The following is a 22377-nucleotide window of genomic DNA, read 5'->3' on the forward strand; positions in this document are numbered from 1 at the left end:
ATCTCGCTCGGAATTATATATTCCTCTTATAGGTCCTACTTTATCAGGATAAAACTTTTCACTGCCTATTTTCATGATCAGTGGAAATTACATTAAATCGACATATTTATTTACTAGAACTGGTAATTTTTATTTACTTTTCCTCGATTGGCGTATCTCATGTACCATCAGTACCGTAAAGGTATGTTTTTAAAGCCGCTTAAACAATTGATGCGGATTCGTAAAATGAAGCCGAAACATATATTTTCATGTTTCTAAAGATATAAAAAAAATTTTTCTTATAAATTTAATTCCAGAATCAACCCTCTTAAGTGTATTTCGAAAATGCTGATATATTTGAACATTTTCTTGAAGAACTTACATACATATTTTCATTAAATGGTTCCACAATAAAAATGAATTTAGGAGGATGATTTATTTGAATGCTTTTAGTTCTTACGCACTTTTATATGATTTCATACCTATCCACGATTTTCCCTTTGATAGTGATGCCACGTGCCCAATCAGTAAGTCAGTGTTAGAATTTTATCAGTAGACGAGTCTTTCTGAAAAATCGATTGGTTTCAACGAAAATTCGGCCTGCCAATGGTTCTGACAGGGTAATTATTAAAACAAGTTTATTTAAAAAAAAGTAATCCTGTAGCGTTTGTAATCGAGAGTTTTAAACGATTGCTGCTGCAAAAGTTATCACTGTTTGTAAATTTAACTCATGTCACGTTTTAAAAGTCTTTATTAAACATGATTGCAGAGTAGCGATGATGATCATTTATATAGAAAACTTTTTTTAGATCTGTGTCGTACCGAGCTAACTGATATTAATTTTACGTATATATACGTACCTATATGTCAACCAATCAGTTGATTTAGCCGATGCGTTCTAATCCAGCTTATACCATCCAAAACCTTCTCTGATACAAATATATGTACCTATAGCATATCAGAACAAACATACAAATAAACCTAACAAGGCAATACAACTTCATTGTAAAATAAATATGTGTTATATTACGTCTGAATAACAGAGTTATAAAGTATTGTATTTAAATTCAGAACATTATATATGTAAATTTTAATTATAAACATTTACATTTTCTCTTGCCGACCATAAATTTAAGTTTCTTGTTTAACAAGTTACATGGATTAACGCTTGTGTTTACCTTAATACATTTGAATTTAATCTGAAGTTTCGACCTTTATATTGTTCTACTAAAGACAAAAGTGAATTGTTTACTCAAAAGGAATGCTTAAATAATTTACTAATATATTTTTCAAACTTTTAACAGTGTTTATAAAGGTATTTTTGATGATAGTATAGTTTACCTACTTAATTATTAAGCACATACTGATGGCCTAATAAGATGATGTCTCATGTGGAAATTGAAATTAGAAATTTCAGCGAAAGGCCGCTGGAATACCGACTTCAATTTGATGAAAATCTATTGGTTAATTCGTCGGAAAAGCTAAACAACGTTGTTTATTTAAGTAGATAATCAGTTGAACAAATTCGCTTTATATGCTGTGTGTAACGTATACTATAAATTTTACGTCATTTTATATATGTACCAAGCTGAATTATCTTATTGCGAGTATGCTAACAGGAATAGAAAAAAAAACGTTATCTATCCATAGTAATGAAACTATAATAGCTTTTTTAATGGACAGATAGTTACGCGCTATAAAATTATTAAATCATTGTAATCTACCGCATCACGGTCACGATTAAAGATCTAATACAGATATGACAATAATCAATTGACGGATTTATACCATTTTATAAAAATTTAATATTTATCAAAATATTTTTATACTACGTATACTTATATATTTTGGATACAATTACCAGTTTAGCTATTATATTGTTAATATATATATATATATATATATATATATATATATATATATATATATATATATATTAACATATATAATATATAATATATAATATATATATATAGCAGTATTATTGAGTGTATTTACGGCATCTGATAGACTAATTAGTTATTGGCATACTGCCGCAGGTTCCGAGATCTTCAGTTCAAATCCTAGGTCGCGCCGATAAAAACTTTAGTTAGTGACTTTTTTATTCCAAAAATGTTTTCAGTAATAACCCAAAGACAGGAAGATCACTAAGAAATGAACAGGATAACGATGGAGGACCTGCGGTATTGAGACCCCCAATTCAAATTATATTCCAAATTAATAAATAATATTTTACAGTTGGTTTATAATTTATTCAACGACATATTCAATTATTTTAATAACCTAGTTAGTTATGTAGAAATAGTACAATACAATAATCATGTTTGCATTTTACTATATTAAAGTAAGTTGCTTGGAACTTTGGTGCATCCGTAAATTTAAATTGATATTTTAGAGGAATACCGGATTCCCTGCTTTAAATCTGGCTCTGCCGATGGTGTGGTAGCCTTGCCAACACGTTACTTTACATTTCCATATATTGTCAAATTGTTTGAACGTGTCGAATTATTTCAAATGAAGCAGCAGCCTTCATGCTAGTAAGGTATTAAAACCGTTTCAAATACATATCATAACATATTATCAAATGCCGCTGCTCTATAACCGATAATTGTTTATTTTGCATAAACAGTTAATTTCTGAAGCTAATTGAATTAGTCTTGAGATACAGTATAAGAAATATAGCCTCAAATATTAATTTGATCACGACAATAAGAAATTTATTCTGAAATCTTTAATTTATTGCCGAGTAACGCCCATGGTTTTTGTCTTAAAATATTATAATCAAAAATAAATAAAGTTAAGATTATTTAAGAGTATTGTCCCGAGATGTAGCTGAAGAAACCATTTGTGGTTTATGGATACCCATACATAACATATAATTTTAGCATAATCAAGTAACAGACTAATTCGACTCGTCCATTTAGCGAACATAATATACAAGTCACTGAGGATAAAATTTCCTATGATATTGATACACAGTGATATTTCTGATACACAGATGACTTCGTGCAGAGTCACTAGCAAAGACAAAGGAAATGTATTCTCATTCAAATTGAATCTTGTTGAGATTAGAAGATATCGTAATACAAACTTATATTGGTAGCACAAATGGCTTAAATTATTTTCGTATAACCAACAAAGAAATGAATATTAATTCTTTATAGTTCTAATCTACGATCTTTTATAATATACCTTCGGACAACTCGTCGAAATTCGATGTTTTACCCGCACCAACTCGATGTCCGAAAATCTACAACAGCTCGATTTCTAAGACATTTTCTGCCTCGCACAACCACTTGGTGGAACCAGCTTTCGCCGGCGGTTTTTCGAATCGATACGATATGGGAATCTTCAACAAATGAGCGTACTCCTCCTTAAAGGCAACGCACCTGCTAGCTCCCTGGTGTTGCATGTGTCCATGGGCGGTGGTCCTCACTTCCATCAGGTGAGCATCCCGTTCGTTTGCCACCTATCATATAAAAAAAAATATCGAATGAAACAGTGTTAAATCCTCATTTCATGGTAATAACAGCAAAATATCATGTTTATAAAATGTATAATCATTTTATAAAATATATGTATATTAAATGTATAATCATTTTATAAATTATTTGATGATTGGTGATTGATCATCTGTGATCATGAAATATTTGATGTTTGTATATGCAATGATGATTACAATAAATATTTCCAATATATCGTAATTCATTTATTTTTTAATAATGCTAATATAACAGAGTAATATGAAAATGTAAAGAGATTATGTTGATGTGGTGGCCTTTGTTCTTGTTCGTGGTAAACAAATCCAGCTTAATATTTCTTTTATTTCATTTGGATGCAATGGCGACCTCGTAAAACATTAGAAGATCAGACTACATTTTCATTTATACTAAATTGTCAATAACACTGAAAATTTTTTAATTCAATATTAAAACTTCAATAAAATATAGCTTCCATAAAAATAAACCGTCATAAAATAATACAAATTGCTGTTTTTTACGTTTAAATACAGGAAATAAACCAATAAATAATGGATAAAAGTTCACAAAATCGGATACAATTTCACTGTCGCTAAGCGACATTAAACCAATAACTGTCAAACATTAAATATTTTCGCGGCATAAAAATTTTCAAATATTTTATAACTCGTTCTTGTAAGCTTTAAAAAAATTTAAAATTCTGAATTTTTTAAATTCATCGTTTTATTTAATTTTTGTTAAATGAATTCCTTAAAAAAATAGTAAAAGAAATATTCATTCAATAAATCGTTTATTTTGTTCACGTGGGCCCGTCTCTAATTACATCAGGATGACGTCACTAACGTAATCGTATCGAACTCTCGCCAGTTGCAGAGTAATCTCGTGGTACGTATCGTCATACTCGGTTATCGTATCGTGAACTAGATACCTTTGCTATACGAATTCCATAGTATGTCGTGCTTGGGCTACAGATAACTTTTTAATATTCAGATATTTCACGTTAAAATATATTTATTCAACCAATCCCATTAGAATGTATGCTACATGATGTTATTGAATTTCCAATGTGGTATACGGTTTATTGTATAATAAAATTCGTATTACTTCGACATTTCCCTCGACCAAGAATTTGCAATATTTGAAAAATTGTTGTTGACAAAATTACATTTTGTTCTTACATGATCTGCGCTCGGAGCATTGATACATTCAACGACGACGACTATTAATACAGCATTCTGAAGTCACATAGGATTACTTTAATTACTTTTCTGGTAACGACGACAATATACTTAAAGATACCTATATAAAAAAACTTAAGAAGAACACTTTACTGCGATTAACTACTTAAATGTATTTAAGAACGCTTAATAATCTCAACTTAGTAAATTAATTTCAAAAAGCTGTTTATTTTTCTATTGTTTAAATGGAAAATTATGCTTCTCAGCGACGACAACGCTAAACTGTGTTCACTGGAACCCTTAATTACGACATTTATTAACGTAGCGTCGTAACCTCGCTATATCTATATAAAAGTAATGTACTATTAACTCTTTATAAGGTAAGTATATTATATTCAATTAGATTAAATAATTACATGGCAAGACTTTGTTACAAGTTTAATTAGTCTATTTAGTGTTTGATTAAAATAATAAAATTAAATAAATAACTAAGAAGATTAAGTTTTGTTTGGTGTATATGATAAACGCGTGATCTTTGGCGGAGAGACAGTATTGTAAAGTCATATCTCTTGCCCGAATCATTAAATTAATGGTAATAATCGCATAAATACGATGGGCGAAAATAATGATTTTCAAATACTCCAGTGTTTTTGACATTTTAACCAACAATGTTATACCTGATCGTACCTGATCGTAATTGAAATATGAAAACATTAATATCATCGGCTAATTGTGTTTATTGAAGTTGATGAAAATATAAACAGCTTTATAAGAAATATTGTTATTCGAGATAATTGGCTTTCTTAGCTGCAATTTAATATCAGATTAAACCCTCTTTTAAAAATTCATTTGTACTTGTATTTTTCTAGATAATATGAAAGCTTCAAGGACTTCGTGGAAATTTATATAGAAAATAACTTTTCCAGGTGTTTCTTTTGTTTTTATATTGAGAAAGTGGGTGTTGTAGTTGCTCATTTAAAGTGCAATTTTATTAAAAAGCTTACGTTTTTCTTTACTCTAACGTTTTATAATTAATGATCGTTACCGTTGTCATGATAATCTAAATATGTTCTAAATCCGTTTATTTGAGTCGTGTTTTACAGATTAACAGAGTATTGATGACATTATCATGTGGGATTGTAAGCAATTTTTATGATATTGGTGGAATTCATGGCATTTAAAAGATAGTATATAAGTGGTAGTACGTGTTTTACGTAAATATTACTTAAAAGAAAATTCCTTTTCTTCACAAATGTTCCTGGGAATAGAAAATAACAAGGAAGTACTCAGAAACTCCTTTGAATCAGTTACAAAAAAAAAACCAACCACTTCGTCTTTGCGTCTGTGAGATCGATCGCCAGGGAATGTCTGATACAGAAAATGGCTGATATTGCAAGCTCTTGCAAATCGCCTAAAAAGTATCTAAATGTTGCAGCGAAAGAGAATAATTACTTTCGTTTCAAAATATATTATTTTAAGATTATACTTGAATGTCGAAACTATTATGTGTTTCGCGTATTTTAAATTAATAAAATCAATGTACAAGTATTTTATTGCAAGAGTAAGTCTTTATATGTGAATTTTTTAACTTCTTGGATTTGCATTTAAGAGTTAGTGATTTGAAACGCGATTAATCGAAATAATATCACGGCAATAACAATAATATTATTTATTAAATATGATTTCTTCCATGTGTGAGAATGACACGTATCCACACTTAGTGAATAGGACCCAGAGTCTTCTACCTGATATGGAACTTCAGCATTACTTCCGAGTTACGGGAATGGTCGCTGTGTGGCGAATAGCTGTGTCTTAAATCAAGTCGAAAAGATTGTCTTGGTTATAAATGAAAAAAAAAAAATCTAAAATTTTAATTAGACCAATAACATATTACTTTGTTAAACGTATTATGTCACGTTTCTTAACGTGTATTTTATTATGAGGGTGTTTTATTTTTAAAATAATGCACTAAAAATATAAGGCCTTATAACTAGACAAAAATTACATTTTTTAATTTCGAAAAGTAAATATTTTACGTTCTTTTGTGTGCATTTTGTACAACTTTTAATGAAATGGACCAACTGTGAGGCAGCTAGTGAAATGTTATCGAGAAAGTAAAACTGAAATGAAATTGTCGAAATTTTACGTCAGTTGTGAATTCGTCAGTTATTTTCGTTTAATTTTCGAACATCGAGCTTTAAGATCGAATCTGTTAATCGATAAAACAGTAGATGTAGTAATCATGGGACTGAGACTTCAAATTCCCGTATTGAATCGTTTCGAAACCATGAATGGCATTTCGTAATTATCTTTAACGTATTTGAAATTTAACTGCCTCGGTGTGGGTGTGCCGACTAAAATTGGATTGCTAAAGTGCAGCTTACGTATCTCAGTCGTGTCGGTGTCACGGTGTTAGTACGTGTAATTACCTGCGGCTCAACTCGAGGCAGTCGTCCTTAATCGCACACTACGGTTAAGTAAATAAGGGTCACTTCGCTTTTGCGGGTCTCTCTAGAAAAGTGCAATGATTTTAAAGTAGCATATTTTTTTGATTTGATAGGTTTTTCAAAGAACACTGTTAATATGTTTATAAACCTTGTTTAGTTTGAAAATATAAAACGCTAGTTATTTTAATAACATGATATTATTTTTTTTTTGTTTTATTGACGAAACATTTTTAGCTTTGTTATGAAGAAGTACAACCAAAATAAGTGTATAGAAATTCAGATTGTAAAAATTGTATGTACAATACTAACAAATGTAGTTATATAGTCTTATGTTATATTATCTTGAAAAAAAAAGTCGATAATGATGTGCTTACAATTAGTTTAGATTTTTAAAGTCTTTTTATAATATAATTATTATAGCTGAACTTAATTGCTTATTAAATAAGTATATTAAATTTCTTTGTAACAAACGCTGTAAATGAGAGTAGTAGAGCAAATTATTGAAAAGCTATTGAAGTCTTCAGCTGAGGCACGTATAAAATTAAATAACAATGACATATTTAGTATTTCTGCTAATACAATAAGGCATACAGCAAAATTAATGTTCAAAATAAATAAAGAGCATGACGAATGGATGAAACATAACGTAATTATTGTTCTCCGCGTTTGTGAATTCCTTGCGATAGCACTAAAACGACCGAACGAATGTTTCGTTTCATTTTAATATAATCATAAATTTTGTCACGAAACAAGCACACTTTGTTTAAATAAACCTCAAGAAATTAACAAATTCTATCTGCTTTATCTGTTGTTTGCAGTTTTTAGTAACGTGATTGATTTTCTCTTTGTGTCTAAGCTATCATTGTTACCACACTTCCAGCCTTTGACACGTTGGCATCGACAATTCTATGTCGTCTTTGACTGTTCGAAGCTTCATTGTTGTATGGAGAACAAAGTGATTTGTCGACGACATTTGTGGTTTGACCATATTGGTAATAACATTTGCAGTAGCTATATAATACAATAATTTAATAAATTAACTCCATTGTTCAAGTCTATCACTATGGTGATAGTCTAGAACAATGGAGTTAATTAGTATAGTGGCAATGGAGTTAATTCATCTATTATGATAATGACTGCATCATTGATCTACAGGCTAGCTTAAAGTGCCGCTGATATCGAGGTCCGGGCTTAAAATCTCTAATTTTTCCAACGAGAAATTCATAGTAGCAACCCGAAGTTAAAAAGTTTTTACATTTTACACATTCGCACCTCATAAGACACGTTAATCATGCGTTTGTATTATTTGCGGACTATTCAAATTTTCCGTTCCAGCGAAATATAAATATACAATTCTACACATTTGTGCACTATTATACGCCTTAAACAACTGGAAAGTCTCTCTTGAGAATAGTCACCGTGGCAGGAATCGGTTAGGAACACATCCGATAAGCGATATGTAAACACACTTTTTTTACACCTATACGTTTTATATCGATCAATTTGATTTTCAATTAAATTAATGTGAGATGTAGCATATTGCTTATTAATTCATCACACGTAAAATGTTTCTGTTTAAAACATCAATTGAATATATTAGAAAAGTGCGCATAAAGCAAAGTTGATTATTTAAGTCAGCTTCGAATTAATTTGTCATCTTATGAATTTGATTCAGTAAGTAGTGTAAGTAAAATTTGAAATCCATAGAAATTGATGTATTGCATCATTTAAGCCGGTTTTCGATGTTGAGTGGTACGGTCCAGTGGTTTGAAACGATTTACACGGGCTCAAATTTTGTTTATAATTCAATTTCGAAGAAAGCTGCATGGGTCAAATGAAAATCTATTTCATGTGTAACACGATTTGAAGCAGCGTGCTACAGTAAGCTCAAATATACCTATGAAAAATAAATATACCTCATCGAAAGGCTTAAGGTTAATGGTTGGTCCATCAATGATATATAACCAAAACAATTCGTAATTTTTGCTTTGAATATCATTTTAATATTATGTAATAATCCAAATTTATAATTCTGTAATTTGTCACGCTACAAACTTATGTTCTACTAGCGACCCGCCTCAGCTTTACACGGGTGCAATGTTTATTAAAGATAATGAGATGCCCGCTAATTTTTAGTTCCCTTATAAAGTTTTTATTCCAATGTTATAGAAGATAGTTTTAATTTTAAATATTAAATGCATTACATGTTACATTTCGTAACTAATTTGTTTTTGAAGAGGGATTAATATTGAATTGAAGGAAATGTCTTTCGAAATATATATACTTTGTACAGAATAACTTAAGTATAACTATAGCAGTAGTAAGTATAGTAAACAGGTTGGTATTAAGAAAATACCTATCTATTTACTATTCAAACTTTCCTGGTTTACAGCTATTTTTATTGTTAATACAGAATCAAATCCTTTGAGTGATTTATAAGAAGATAGGGGAAAATAGATTGAGGAAGAAAGCGACATTGTTTTAAGCAACAAATATTCCAGAATACATATATGAAACATATATGTATTCTGAAATATAAATATATTGTATGAAATATTACAATATAATATAAATATGTTTTAAATATATCGGTTAAATATGTATATTTAAATGTATAATACTAGTAAATGGCAATAGTGTTCCAGGAGCAAACAGGTTATAATTGACTTATTTATGCACAACTATTGGGGTTATATGCCCTGACAATTAACTAGAAAACTCGGTGCTTAAGTGCACTAGAAGCATGAAAACGTGCGCCTACCCTCGTAACTACTGCATTAAGAGGGAACGTTAAACATATTCTGCAACAAGAATTGTTTTTTATTATGATAGATATTAGATTCGTGTAGAATAATTGCTACTTTATTCATTTACTCGCGACAATCTAATCGGATGCTATTAGCTATTACCACATGCTTTAAGATGAAAAGTATTACAAAAGTATTTATTTTACAACAGTCATATATTTTTTATATATAGGTCCGCTTTAATGGTCTATTAGCTTGCTCATATGGCTGCAGAAATGAAAGAATCTCACCTTTCGTCAATGAAAGTTTTTGGGTTTTTGTTGATAAATTCTCAATTACAGAGATTCGACATTGGCATGAAAAGCCCTTGCTCCTGCGCTTGAACTGTTTTCATTCCTCTCGGAATTGCCGTCGTGATCGGATTATGGAAGTGAGCGAGGGAAGAGTGCATTTGTGTATGCACACACAATTGTGCACAGTCCTCGGTAGGGTGTAGATAACACAATACCTTTGTTAAAATAGGGATTATTCAGCAACGCCTATGTCCTTTTGTATTTTTAGACTGATTGATGGATAAAATTTTATCTTCTTAATAATAATATTATTATTACGTATAATTAAATATTTTCTTTTTACCACTATGATAAAAGACTCCCGTGTCAAGCCATCACCCCTACATAGCCAATCTAATAAATAACCCAGGGCTAATACATATTATCGCATGCTCGCCGCCTTTTTTATGCTTTTGTTTAAAAGTTTAATAAAAACCCCTTTTCTTTTCTCTTTTGTATTCAACCCTAGAATATTCTCCTCTTATTGCAATTTATCGATAGGGAATCCTCATGACGTACACAGACAAAATATTATGGGTAGGTTACTCAAGTATCAAATAAAACTGAGAAATATTTTATTTCGTTCATCTAGTTCAAGGACACATTAATCTCGATCGAAGATTGCGGGCTTGGATACATGCAAGCACTGACATTTCATGTGCTATGTTTATGACCATTTACGTGCTCAATTGAAAAGGAACAATCGTTGAAAAACTTAAATGTCTCACGAAAATCTGTAACATGCAGAAGTGGGCTCAGGATTTAAATGTAAAATACTATCACTAATATCACTGCAACCTTCTGTATCACCTTTCAAAAAGCCTAGCAGTGATTTATTTTACAGACAGAAATTTTATTGGAGACATTATATTGGGTTTTTACAAAACCAGTACAGCCGCTTTGAAAGTAATTTTTTAGTAAAAATTTCTATTTCTGTCATACAACAATTCAGTCTTATTTATAATACGTGAATATTTGATTAAGTTAATAATAAATTCAGCTTAGAAGTTTTTTATTATAAAAATGCATGAAAGTCGACGGCAAATATTTGGGTGGCAAAACCTGGATGGAGATGTTTTGGGCTGATAAACCACGCTCAGCACCCACATCATTTCTGACGTCAATTCGCTTCACTTATAACTAACAAAGTTAGTATGTAAACAAATTTAGTCGATTTGAACCTATTTCAAAATTATGCAAGTAATGTCAAATGATAATACAACAATTAGTTTACATCGAGCGATTCTGATGAGCTAAATAAATATTGTTCAAATCAGTTGCTAACAAAACCATCCTTGGAATCTAGTATATTTTCAATCAACCACTCTCACTTGTGTCTCCATCATAAGTGACATCGGTAGAATATTTTTTACGTAACTAGGGCAAATATACGCGTGTATCTCGTGCTAACAAACTTTACTAAACATTTTATTACATAGATTATGTGAAACAATTTATAAGGAATGTTATGCACACACACCTTCGACATATCTTCAATATATAACTTATTACATATTAAATTCATAATCTGCTGTAAACGTTGTACATTCGATTTTCGAAAATTTAAATATTACTTTAGAGATAAAAGATACCTAACTTAATAATTTTTTACTATGTTCGATGACATCCAAGAAATTCCCTACAGAATGTAATAGGTATTGATTGAATTTTGCTTTTACTTCACAATATTGAGCAGGAAAGGTTAGTGATGTGATGCAGTTAAAAATGTTATGGTTTTACCTTGGTGGCTATTATCTATCGTATACAAAGAAACTTCCATTTTAATTATAACATTCCTATTGAAAAGAAAATAAAGCTTTTAGTTTAAGCCCTATGTCTAACCATTATCAAAGTGAACATTTTACCAACATAATGTTGGTAACTGGTACGTATACATTTGTAACACACTGAAAACTTATAAGGTATTAGAAAATAAAAAAAAAAATCTTTCATAAGCTATGGCGTCCAGAAAAATTCAGTAATGTTAGAAATGTACTTTCACATTATCTGGAAAATATCGCCTTAGTAACCTGAAAAAAGATAAAAATATGTAATTTGCTAATACATAGCAAATCACAGGATGCACTCTTTTTGTGCAAACCTGTGTGAGTTGTCATGCCATTTATTGCCATGTGCATTTATTATGCCACTAGACTGTTATGTTCCGATATGAAGGGTGAGTGAGCTTTTTGTAACTACTGGCACCAGAAATAAAATATCTTATTTATCAAAGTTGGTGTCGCATTGGCGATGTAAGGAATGGTTAAAATTTCTCACGCCGTGAATGTCTGTGTTCAGTGGTGACTACTTAGCATCAAGTGACCCAATTACACGTCTGTCAGTTTCCATACCGTATAAAAAATGTAAAAAAATCTTTAACTTGACTTTATTCAAATCAAGTTAAGTTAACTGAATTAAAGTAACTTCTGTTCGTCCTGGGGCAAAAGTATTTGTACAAGCCGTACTTTTATGTTACAGTTAGTTAGGGTCTGTAATATAACTTTTGCCAGAAGTTAGGTTTCATCAAAGCCATTGTAAAAAAATTTTATATATACTATATATATAAAAATAATATACAAGTTTAAAAGCAAATCCAACTTGACGGGACTTCGTAATATAAGAACTGCAGAGATGATATTTGTGGTGACGCTTATTTTCCGCTTATGAATATTAAATTCCTAGTTAAATCCTTTCCTTCGGAAATGCTTTGAGGATTAGATAAAATCTTTATATACTAGAAGTTCATAGAAAATGTAGCATAAGCATTTTACTACTTAAATTTAAAATATATTGGCACATGAATAATAAGTTGAAATTTTGAACCGAGAATTAGACGCGGACGACCGAGTTTACAACTGTGCCAAATTTTAACGTCAAGATTTGGAGAAAAATGACTGTGTTCAGACAGATATATAACAAAGTCTATTCATGAGGGTTCTTTTTTACCCTTTTTGGCACAGAATTCTAAAATACAAAGCGTTTTGCAGTATTGACGTATAGTAATGTTGAGTGAGGGCGTTGAATAAATTACGACAGCGTTGAACCGGTCGACTCGTTTTTATTTTCAAATACGTGAAACATTTACAGGAAATTTTATTCGTGTAACTAAGTTTATTTAAAAAATGGAAGAAATAAAAACCAAGCAAGCTATGAAAGCTATAGGTAGGAGCTTTCATATTGTATTACCATAATACTGTCAAGAGAATTTGAAGAGCTTTGTTAACGAACTGAATAATTACTCTAATGATCGCCGGCACTTCGAGAAAACGAATGGAACAGGTTCAAACAAATAAGTATCAACAGTATTGGGACAAAATAATTTAAATCTGAAATAAAATTTGAAATTCTGAAATAATCTTTCGTTTTAAATTTGTACTTTTTTTGCAGAATATTGCGCATACAATACTCATGAAATAGTTTATATTTGAGCTTCAAAATTATATGTAGGTAAAAGAAACAGAAAGGCGCTCGGCTTTAACTAAAATGTCGCGACATCATGCTCAAATGCCCGTTAATTGCGTCATAATAACAGATATTCATGAAGCTGTAGAGCCAACTGAAGCAGACGTGACTAGCGTTATTAAGTACGACCGACCTCTAACTTAAAATGGTGGCCGTCAACGTACATATGTACGTGTATCAACTGTCAATACAGAAGGTCTATTGCCTAATAATATGAAATAGAAATTAAACTGAAAAAAGTGAAAGCATTCACTGCTGCTCTATTGTTTTATAGCGCTTCAAGGTGAAATAAAGGGGAATGATATTTGATGAGATTGCTTGCCTGCGGTTACTTTACTACTTCAGTCAAGTTTCTAGATGAAAGAAAGTGTTGTAATTATCATGAGTTTATACGAATATTTTAATATTTTTAAAACATAGAGATGGAAATCAATTCATCCTTAATATGAACAGGTTTATAATGTATTATTTGTTATTAAAATGTGATTAACATTATGCAAGATATAATTTAAGTTGTTGTAAGTGTTGGGAAACGTTGGAAAGCGTCTTTCCTTAAAATATTAAATGCAAATGTTTGATTTAATATGCAGTGGCACGTTTTCCTTCGCTGACGTATCGCCTATTCGATTTTAATAGTAGTCGTGCCCTCCGATTTCTCGTTAAACTATTTCGGTGAATCGCAACTCAACGTTTGAATATTATATATATAAATCACCTTAGCTATTGATCCTATGGCGTCAAAAATAACGTCTGAAAATAAACCATTCACGCTTCATTTGTTTTGTGACGTATTTAATATGCGTACGTGTTGCCATTATTACGTCTTTGAAAAAAAAAATTGTGCAATTAGTAAAAAAAAAACTTTGAATCATTTTCAGACTTGTGTACCTGTATTTTATTATAATACGAACTGTAGACGATTAATTTGTTTTTTTCTATTTTAAATATAAATCTCGTGCTCCGCAGCGTAGAAAACATCGTGAGGAAATCAAGGTGTACTTATTCGTTGAAATTCTGGAATGCTTAATAGGTATATAAATACAATAATATATCTAGAAAATGTTCTTAAAAAGAGTGGACGCGTAGTATTCGCCATTGCTGTTACAATATAATTTCAAGTAATAAAATCTCTATTGAATAATTTATTGCATATTTATATTTTATCTAAAAATTATGTTTTAACTAAAAACTGACGAGTGAAATTCAAATACTAATCAGACTTTATCAGAATCAAAATTTTCTCGAATATTAACAATATATAATCCAAATAAAAAATGCAATAAGGTTCAGCTATATCAATCGGAGAAACTATCCATCACCATGCATTTACAAAACGATGAAATGTTGGACTGATAAATTGAATAATATGTATTGAATATTGATCAATTACTTTCAATAATAATTGTATTTATAACAAAGTAAATTTAAAAGTTTCTGATATGTTCATTTTATATAATCATAATTTCAATCAATTAATGTTATAGAATCGAATGACATAACACCGTATTGGAGGCTAGGGTTACTCTCTAACACTTTTTATAAATTGAAGCTTGTTCTCGCTTTCGAAAGTTAAATATAGATAGTATATATAATTTAAATGGACGGATTTAATGAATTCAAATTTTGTTTAAATTGTATTTTATCTATACACGTACTTACCTTCCGAAATCATCTATTCACTCACGAAGGTGCGCCCCTCCACGCTAAATGATTTTATCGACCTGCATTAGTATGAGTGAGCGATGATCTTGCTAACAAGATGTCTTAGTGTGCGAGACAACAGTTACGAAAGCAAAAGAATACAAATTAGATTATATTCGTTAAGTTTATCGAATTCAAAAATATTTAATTTAACGTGGAGAGGCGCGCCGTCGTTAGTGAACAGATCTATAACCATTTCCTTGAAATAATTGTCTTGTGTTAAAGATATGTAATTTGTTAACGTCGTAATTAAATTCATGTTTACATGAGAAATAAATGTGTTCAGGAAGCTTTTTATGATTTAAATAAAATGAGTATATTACGCTAATGTAACCAAAATAGACGCGTTCAAATCCGGGGAAAGACTTTAAACCGTTTCAAGTGTCTGACTTGTGTTATACAATTCACCGCGTGCTCTTCACTGAAGGTAATCATCGTAAGTAAATCTTATTTATTCACCAGCTCAAAGCTACAGGGTTCCCGGCATAAATATCTTAAAACGACAGATCAGTCTAGAATTGTGACATTTGTGACATTTACATTTGTATTGTGCTTTATGAGGAAATTAATTTTGTGACAAATTTGATAACATTTTAAGGCTTAAATGAAAATTAATTTATAACCTGTGGCATTTAGGGTAAAAGTGCAACGTAATAAAAGGTGCCGTGATGTTGCGATTTTCGCACATTTACCGGTAGTCGGATGTGAATTTATCGAATTTCCTTCCATACTGCTTTAAGTTGTAATTATTTAAAAATGGTTTTAAATAGTACAATAACTTTTTATATCTTCTATTTTTATTAAATTAACAAAGCTATACTTATAAATCCTACATTCATTATATAAAATCTGAATATATAATTTGGAAGGATCGAAATAATTCTTTCAGGAAAATTGAATATATTTTGTAATAGAAAATATCGTTTTTAATTTATTTTCATTTACGTTAGTTTTCCCTTTTGCTCGTGGGAAACGTTGATTTTACTCAAAGTGCTTTGGAGAGACAAGCTATTACTTACTCTTTGTGGCAAATATTGGCACAAAGCAACATTCCAAGATCAAATATACCTATAGTCGCTGCACATACTAATGACACGAAATGCAAATAATACAACATTTACTCAATACAATTTGTGATGTATGTATATATAATATTTATTAAGGATTAAGTCCTAAGACCCTTGAATACAATAACATTTTTGAACATATAAAAGAATACTTGCAGGAACATCGGCGACTGGACAATCTTAGCTTTGTGTTAAATCATTATTTTTATTTTGAATTAAAACTTAAAAATAGAATGAAAAGAGGTATCAACTAAAATAGAGTTTTTGTTTACGATATTCCTATTTGAATAAATAAGAAAAGAATTGAGAAAATCTCCTGGCCGTACTTTATTCTTATTTATGTTAATATTTGTACCTATTAGAATTTATTGTTCTTATCCATTAATTAATATGTTAAGCAAAAGCCGTCCTAAATGACGTGAAATTAATTGACATTAAAAACGGATGAGTGATTCACAATGGCTTGTATCCGGAGCCGTAAAGTGAATATACTGTCAAATGTTGCTTAACCTCATGTTAAATTCATATAACAGTTGCAAAAATATTTTGTGCATAAACCTCGAGAGCTCTTTGAAAGATAATAATTTTTTGACTAAACACCACGGAAAACAACGTTTATAGGTAATACCGTTAGAATTTTAATGTCGTAACTGTCAAGTAATATATGTATATATTGTCAAAGTTTATATTAAGATTAGCTAGTATTTATTATTATGAAGTAGTTATTTACGGCATAGACAACCACCGATACGACTAGGAAAATGAGCCTTTCGCATTTCTTAAAGGCTCCTACAAGACCGGTGTTGTTTGATAAGGCTAGAACAGACATAACCAAAAAAGCGGAATCAAACCAATCGGGAAAATCTCGGGCAAGCGCAAATCAATTTTTATATGCTTATTTCTTCTAATATAGGTACATATGATTCATCATAGGCTCCGTGTTGTAGAAAACAATCGTGTGGACCAGCACTTGTAGAATAAAATTCCATATGCAAATCCATCCAAACTTAAAGCCTTCTCGGCGTTTGCTTCTTACTACTACTATTTATATTCAGAGTGATAAAGAAATAAATGAAACTGTTCCTACTTATATGAGAGTTTAACGAAATATAATGTTAATATTAAAACGAAAATTCATATCAGTCCCCACATACTATATATACGTTAATTTTTACGTTTCATGCAATCTACATGCCCTTCCGTGCTTGAATAATGTTACGTGTCAGATCGCTAAAAGCTTACATTGTTAAATATTAATCCTAACTATACAACTACCTATTTTATTTTATGAAAATGTTATGGAGAAAATAACCTTACATTACATAATTATATAGAACTACAATTTGAGTTAGTCCAGCGGTTATAACTAGGTAGTTGGTACCTAATAAAATAAAATTAAAATCAATAATGGAGACTATGTATGTACATTTCTATTCTATACAGATTTACTTTTGAGTAGGTTTGATTTTATAAACAAAAATATGATACAGTAATATTGTAAAGAGATTCATTTAAATTTAAAACTTTATAAAACCAGGTAACTAGTATACTGTATTCAAAATTATTAGGGGCAGAATATCCAGACACGCTTAAATACGGATCTACTCACTTTTTGTGAGTAAACCAAAAATAAACTTTCATGTTTCTTACTTAAAAATAACTATTTCATCCCAAATTTCACTCCTTTAGGGGTAGAATTTCCAAAATATCTTCCTTAGTGAATCTCTACATAATAAAACGATTTAACTCATCAAATTTTCCTGGACCTAACTTTAATAGTTTACGCTCGACGATGATAAATCATTGAGTTAATACATATTATTTAATAAGTTAAGATAGATAAGATGTGAGTTTACCTTTTGCAATTAAATGTTCATCGTAAATATCAAAAGTATTTTTTTTTGGTTAAACATTGACATTTGAGTTATATATATAAGGTCTTACTTAACCCCTTCACTTATCCACTTTATAAAACAGCTTTTTTGTCATCAATGAATCGTCTACTGATCATTTTTCATACAATACGATCTGCGCTTGCAATGATACTTTCACCCAATCAGGATTGCTTATCGTCGAACAGATATATGCTGGCACCACAGCTCACTAATAATGTTCCCTTTCATAAAACTGTCTCAAGCTCATAAACTAACGTTAGCAATATATTATTGTTTTATGGTCTTTGAGCTGTCCTATATGTATAAATACTACAATGATGTAATAAAAATGCTGTCTGACAGCAAAATCCTTTATATGTTGTTACTAATGTGTTAGTGTATTGAAATAAACATAACTGCTATATCTGTCTCACTACTATGCTAAGATCTCCTCTACTTTTGAGAAGATCTTGGAGCTAAATGCACCTAATCCGATTCGGGTTGATTTATAGCAAATGTTTTATCTTTACCTCCGAGCTCAAGATGAATTTCACATACATAAGTACAGGGAAATTCGGTGGCGCTTGCCTAGGTTTGAAACCGCAATCATCGATTGAGTTTTGCGCGGTCTACTCTCTGGGCCAACTCGGATCATATTCTAAATAGTTGTCTTGAAAATTATGTTAAAGAATGTTTTCGCTTCGTTTGGTCACTTGTCCTTGGATACATGAACTCGTTCACCTCTTCTCTCTGCCGACACAATAGGAGACGTTGATGGGTGGTCTTGTGGCTTTTGTCACTTATAAAAGAAAGTAATCAAATATCCATGGCTTGTGACAATTTGACGTCTTAGGTCACTGTTTAGTATCAGGTATCTGATATGAACCAGGCGCCTTCTATTTAATAAATAAAAGTGATACGTGTTAAAAGCCCCGATGATAGCTACAATGTCGCTTATAATTTGGTTTCATGTTTTAGCTTTACGATTTATCATTATCGAAATGTGTATTAGAAGCACGCCTTCTGTACCTGTGACGAGGGCCACGAGGGTGCGCGCTTCGCTTATCTTTATCGTCGTTAAGTCCATGACATTTCCACGCCCTATGCTTTTGTAGGATTCATATCAATGCCTTTTATTAAAATCGTCGCTATATAGGCCAATAAATCCGACGGGTAAATAACAAAAAAGACTTATTACTTTTTATAATCTCTAACAAGTTTAAATTAAGTCTTAACTGTGTAAGTTAATGCAAAATTATATTATTGAATGGAGGAGATTTTTATTCTTATATTTTATTACTAGTTGACGCCCGCGGCTTCGTTCGCGTGTTAGGGGTTGTCATTAAGCAAAGAATTAGTATATACTCTCGTTCGGAGTTCAAGTTTTCTTCAAAGCTAATTTCGTCAAATTCGGTTCATTGGTTTAGCAGTTAAAGAGCGATAGGCACACTGGAAGAGTTACTTTCACATTTATAATATTAGAATAGATTGCTCGCTACTAGATGAAACTACAAATTATAATATACATCAACTTCTACAGCGATCAACGGATCGCCATGAGTTTTGGTAAATATACACAGGCGTCACAGCGTTGCTTAAAAAAAATGGTTTGCACCTAGCCTGTTTTATTTTATAAATGGTTTATTGTGTACTATCTGTGCACGCATCAACGGCTAAACACGTGATAAATTATAATAGAACTCGGCTTGTTAATAACTTATAAAGTAGGTCGGGTCGCCATATTGTATTGTATTGAAGTTTAGTCTATCTCCCGGGAAATGTAACAATTCCCAGGAGATAATTTAAACTTTGAACCATTGGAAAATTATAGAATTAACAATTCACGCGCAGTTACATGCTCGATACCGTTCAAACGTTAAATTAAAACAATAATATGTAAACAAAACAAACCTTACATAAAAAATTAGCAGAAACGATGTCGCATAAGTGCAATGCTTCAAATGCCTACCTATTTTTTGATTGCATTTCAAAAGGCCTTTTGAACGATATTCCATTCGGTGTTCGTAAATAAAGATTGATTGCATGACGGGATCGTTAAAAAGAAATTAAAAATAGTTTTTATGTGTGTGTAATATAAATACGTTTTCCTGTAATTTTAAATCGCTATGAAATTTAAAAAAAAAGCCGTAGAGTGCCACCGTCATGTTTTTTTTTCAGGGACTGTGTAGGTATATATGTAGGCAGATGAACAAATAGTTTGATGATAAGTGGTTACTACTGTCCATATAAATTGGTATTTCAAAAATATTGGCCATTTCTTACATTGCCAATGTGCCACCAACCTTAGGGATTAAGATGTTATGTCCCGTGTGCCTGTAATTATACTCCTTTTATTTTGCAACATGAGTAACTGTTACCTTCGCAGACAGTGTTAATAAAGTGCTTCTACCAAATAAACAAACGTATACATATATTTTCCGACGATACTTGATGTTAACAGAATTTATAAAGTAGAGGCCATTTTATATTCTTAAGGAATAATAAACAAAATCGATATTCGATTATTTTTTTTTTTTTTTTTTTTTTTTTTATAAATATGAGACAACATCACATACATTACTCTGATCCCAATGTAAGTAGCTAAAGCACTTGTGTTATGGAAATGGATTTTTTGTAAAGAACTTTCGGTGATTTACAAACATAAGTACAAGAATATCTCAGTAGTTCGAAGAAATCAGATAATAATACAAATACTTAAACATAGAAAATAGTCTTTTGTTATTTGTTATTAAACTAAAATTGTGCAAAAATGCAGTAAAATTAGTTTGGGATAATCACATATAAAAGGGTGCTCCTATTCCATATTTATTCATAGTAAAATAAAAATTTAACTGTGTGTCTGTATAATTACAGCAATTATTTCACATTTGTACATGAAAAATAATAATATTTAATAATTTAAAAAATGCTTTGTTCCCACTGTTTTGTCTGTTACTGACTACTGTTTTCTCGTTAAGTTCCTGATTGAGATGTATCGTATCAGACCACACTCGAAGCTATTTATGCCAGCCGAGAAAAACAGAATAGGTTCCTAGATCTATAGAGACTAACTTCATGACAGACGTCTTTGTTTATTCTACTTCTATTAACTTTCTATAACAAGTGTTCTATAAGAAGTGTTGCTATAAGTCAGTATCAATATGATTTACTCGATAAAAGTGTTCAGCTTTGTTGATCATTTCTGTTTTAAAATTTCAAATTGAAAAGGTATTTATTTGTTCAGTTTGAGTGTAATGTCTTTTATTTTGTTCTAGAAATCAAGATGGGTTGCTTCGTGAGCAAAGATAAACTCACTAAAGAGGATATGGACTTCCTCAAGACGCACACGTCGTACGACGAGACTACCATCAAGGAGTGGTATAAAGGATTCAAGGTAAGTAAGAGCGACGGCGCCAGCTGTACGTTCATGCAAGCGGACTGATAGGTCGTTTACTTTGAATCCAAATGATGCCTTAATGTTTGAATATTGTGCGTTCACAGCAAGATTGTCCTAACGGAAGGCTGACCCCGGCTAAATTTGTCGACATGTATAAGATGTTTTTCCCATCTGGTAACGCTGTCGAATTCTGTGATCACGTTTTCCGGACATTCGACATGGACAAGAACGGATATATAGATTTTAAGGTAACAAACAAGCGACCAAAACCAATATAATCTATCGTGCGAATTATGCGAATGTTTACTATTTGCTGTGTTTATAATTCTGTTCGTGCATGCAGTTGCGAATTGTATAAATAAATATTGATGTTGCGATGTTACGACATTACCATTTTAATTAAAATTGTTATTTCTATGAGTTATGTGATTTATGTATTATGTACAAAACAGTAGACCGCCCTCGTTTATTGCTTGCTCCTGGGATGTTGCTGTGTATCGAGAATTAATGTTTGTTTTAGGAATTCCTACAAGCGATCCACGTGACCTCCAGTGGAACTCCTGAGGAGAAGCTGAAATGGGCTTTCCGTATGTACGATGTTGATGGAAACGGGGTGATTGATATTCAAGAGATGACAAAAATCGTTCAAGTAAGGCAGAAGATATTATTACAATGTCATTAATCGAAATAATTTAAATATATTTTTTGACCATG

The 22377-nt window shown here is 31.0% G+C and overlaps 2 protein-coding genes across 3 annotated transcripts in view; both read left to right on the top strand.

Annotated features, from left to right (window-relative positions):
* LOC124543203 (neurocalcin homolog) overlaps positions 1-22377 on the top strand; it is an 81786-nt gene that overhangs the window by 46889 nt on the left and 12520 nt on the right. The gene's annotated exons all lie outside the window — the stretch shown is intronic.
* The window catches only part of LOC124543201 (neuronal calcium sensor 2), a 71590-nt gene that overhangs the window by 46722 nt on the left and 2491 nt on the right, over positions 1-22377 (top strand). For both annotated transcript variants that reach the window (XM_047121315.1, XM_047121316.1), the window contains exons 2-4: positions 21542-21660; positions 21768-21911; positions 22184-22312. In XM_047121315.1, coding sequence (XP_046977271.1) covers positions 21542-21660; positions 21768-21911; positions 22184-22312 — 392 coding nt within the window. The remainder of the gene's footprint in view (positions 1-21541; positions 21661-21767; positions 21912-22183; positions 22313-22377) is intronic.

The sequence above is a fragment of the Vanessa cardui genome, chromosome Z (assembly GCF_905220365.1).
Source record: "Vanessa cardui chromosome Z, ilVanCard2.1, whole genome shotgun sequence".
Classification (NCBI taxonomy): domain Eukaryota; kingdom Metazoa; phylum Arthropoda; class Insecta; order Lepidoptera; family Nymphalidae; genus Vanessa; species Vanessa cardui.